This window comes from Mustela putorius, unplaced genomic scaffold (genome assembly GCF_011764305.1).
Source record: "Mustela putorius furo isolate JIRA1106 unplaced genomic scaffold, ASM1176430v1.1 tig00000127_pilon_pilon_pilon, whole genome shotgun sequence".
In the NCBI taxonomy this organism is placed as follows: Eukaryota; Metazoa; Chordata; class Mammalia; order Carnivora; family Mustelidae; genus Mustela; species Mustela putorius.
In genome coordinates, this window is record NW_025421288.1 from 2,819,844 (window position 1) to 2,822,940 (window position 3,097).

At 37.9% G+C, this 3,097-nt stretch overlaps 1 protein-coding gene across 1 annotated transcript; it reads right to left on the minus strand.

The window, feature by feature from the left end:
• Positions 1-1,583: 1,583 nt before the first annotated feature.
• Positions 1,584-2,528, minus strand: LOC101678586 (olfactory receptor 10AG1-like). The gene has a single exon (XM_004781673.2). The coding sequence runs from the start codon at positions 2,526-2,528 to the stop codon at positions 1,584-1,586; it is 945 nt and encodes a 314-aa protein (XP_004781730.1).
• Between the last annotated feature and the right edge of the window lie 569 nt (positions 2,529-3,097).

The window sequence follows — 3,097 nt, forward strand, 5'->3', positions numbered from 1 at the left end:
GTATAAAACATTAAATGAGTAGAGGTATAAACATGTGTACTTCCACGGATAAAATACAGAAATAGATAAATGTGGTACATTATGTTAGATGGTAGAGGATGTAAATGACTGGATGAAACAAAATATAACCATGAAAGGACAGGAGTTAATATTGTTTGACAGGCTTATGTACAGTTTTAGCTAAAACTACAAAACAGCATAATTTTTAAAGAACTGCTAACTGCTAACAGAAGTTCTCAGGGGAAGACGCACTAAGTAATCTCTTCATACCAGTGACTGACTTGAGAATCTGGAACTGGAAGGATAGGCATTAGTGGTTCTGTTAACAGGTGCTCTCTTTGCTTGATAAAACCAGTTCAAAGGTTTAATACTTTAAGACACTTTAGAAAGGGCTGAAGGCATGAAAGTTTAGGCACCCTAACGTAAATGCAAATGTGCAGACTTTGCATAATTCTGCAAGTAATTTCTTTTTGTTTTTTGTTTTTAATTTTTTATAAACATATATTTTTATCCCCAGGGGTACAGGTCTGTGAATCGCCAGGTTTACACACTTCATAGCACTCACCATAGCACATACCCTCCCCAATGTCCATAACCCCAGCCCGCTTCTCCCAATCCCCCTCGCCCCAGCAACCCTCATATGATCTCCCTGATATGAGGAAGAGGAGATGCAACATGGGGGCTTAAGTGGGTAGGAGAAGAATCAATGAAACCATAAGTGACTCTTAATCTGCAAGTAATTTCTAACTCATTCCTTCAATTTCAAACTCACAGATATTTTATTTTCAAAATATGAATTGGTACGGGAGTAACTGTTTAGAGTACCAGAAAAGAAGAGGTGAAATAATTCAAAACAAATTATTTTGGCGGCTATATTGTTAAGTTAAACATAGAAGAATGTTATTAGGAAGAAAGCTAAGTAAATGTAAGACTTTCTTTCGATATTAGAATTGGAGTAATTCCACATGGCTGCATGGTAGCTTAAATAAATGTGCTTTCAATGTCGATTGGTGCACTGAAATCTCTGAATTTTGGCAGGAGTCTGAGGCATGTCACAGCAATATTCACTTACCCATTAATTTATTTAATCAGTCTTTAAAAAAAATTTGTTATTTAACTGCTATTTCCAGTCTCTGGTTATAGAATCATAAAATGCTAATAAATACCAGTGTGAAGATTTAGGAAATTATTTAGGTAAGCAATCATATATTTTTAGTATAATCAAGCCAAAAATTCTAACATATTGAGTTATTTTTATATGAATTTGATTTATATTCTAATTGCATATGAAATGTGTGCATTACTATTTTAATCATGAGGTAGGATTTTTTTTTTTTTAATGTTGTGTTAGTCACCATATAGTGGTAATATATAGGGGTTATTCTTTAGGTTTGGAGCACTGAACACAGATTAATTTGCCTGGTCTGTCTCCAAGCACAAGAAGTTGTAGGTTGGTGTTTAGAAGTATCTAGAAGTACATCCTAAGCTGGAAGCAGTTAAGTTCTTAAAGAGGAATGCAGAGATTTGAAATGTTTCTCTGAGACATGCGTGGCAAGCAGCTAAAGCACTTACAATTAAACTCATCACTTTTTGAGTAACTGTCTTTTCAGGGCTGCAATCACATCCTTGTTCCTGAGGCTGTATATCATGGGGTTAAACATCGGAGTCACTATGGTGTAGAAAAGAGAGAGCAGTTTGTCAATTCCTGCCGTATGATTGGATTTGGGCCTTAAGTAGGTGATGGAAGCCGACCCAAAGAACAAAAGCACCACCAGCAGGTGGGAAGAACACGTGGAGAAGGCTTTGGCCCGTCCGCCAGCGGTTGGCAAACTCAGAATGGTGGAAATGATTTTGCTGTAAGAGGCAAGAATCAACATAAAAGGAACTGTGACAAACAACATAGCTACTACATAGACGGCTGCCTCATGCACCCAAGTATCCCCACATGCGAGCTTGAGGATGGGGGGTATGTCGCAGAAGAAGTGGTTAATGTGGTTGGAATTACAGAAATGTAGAGAGAAAATCTGACATGTTTGTCCTATCTGGACTGGGATTCCACCGATCCAGGCACCGGCAGCCAGCTGGAGGCACAACTCGTGGTTCATGACTAGAGGGTAGTGCAGAGGGTTACAAATGGCCACATAGCGGTCATAGGCCATCACTGCCAGCAGGAAACATTCAGTGGCTCCGAGCATAAGGAAGAAGCACATTTGAGTGGCACAGCCCAGCATGGAAATGTTTCTATCCTGAGTCCAAAGGTTCACCAGAATCCTGGGGAGAGTGACAGACACATAACAGATTTCCAAGGAGGAAAAATTTGCCAGGAAAAAATACATGGGTGTCTCTAGTGCAGCGTCAAGCCTGGTTATTATTATTATGAGGCTATTTCCAATTAGGACAATAACATAAATGATGGAGAACACCCCAAATAGTAACCCTTGCAGGTTTGGAAGGTCGGAAAATCCCAAGAGTACGAATTCTGTTATTGTGGAAGCATTGTCTTCTGTTCTCATGTCTTCACACGTCATCTGTGGGAATAATTGAATCAAAAGTCCAAGTTACCCTGATTTCTTTGGTTCTTTTCTTCTTATACATAAACAGGATGGCATGCCTCCCAATTCTTTCCCATTCCCTATTAAAAGAAATCTATAACTGCCAGGGCTCTAAAATTGTGATGAAGTACATTTTTCATTACTGTTAAATGCATTTTTAAGAAAAAGAAATCCCCATCGCGTTTTATTTCTGCTATGAATTATCAGGTTTCTTTGCCTCTGAAGATAAGTGCCTGTCATTTTGCTGTCCATCTGAACACTCAAAATTGCAAAATCTGAGTTTATGTTCAACTGTGACAAGGATTCCATTGTTTCACCAGCCATGCTTTCTCCCCACCTCTCAATTCTGTTTTCTATTATTATTAATTCAAAATTTATTTCATTGTACAAGTAAATAATTTGTAAGCCACCTAAATTGGTTTGAGTGCTGAATATGTTCATTTTTTTAAAGTAATGGGCTTCTCTAGTATTTCTAAGTCTCTTTAAGCTTCGACATTCTGCATACTTAGGCTATTTTACTATAAAATGAAATTGATGAGCTAAAC

Bases quoted from the DNA above. Each gene is read 5' to 3' on its own strand.
- LOC101678586 (XM_004781673.2), bottom strand. From the start codon at position 2,528: ATGACGTGTGAAGACATGAGAACAGAAGACAATGCTTCCACAATAACA.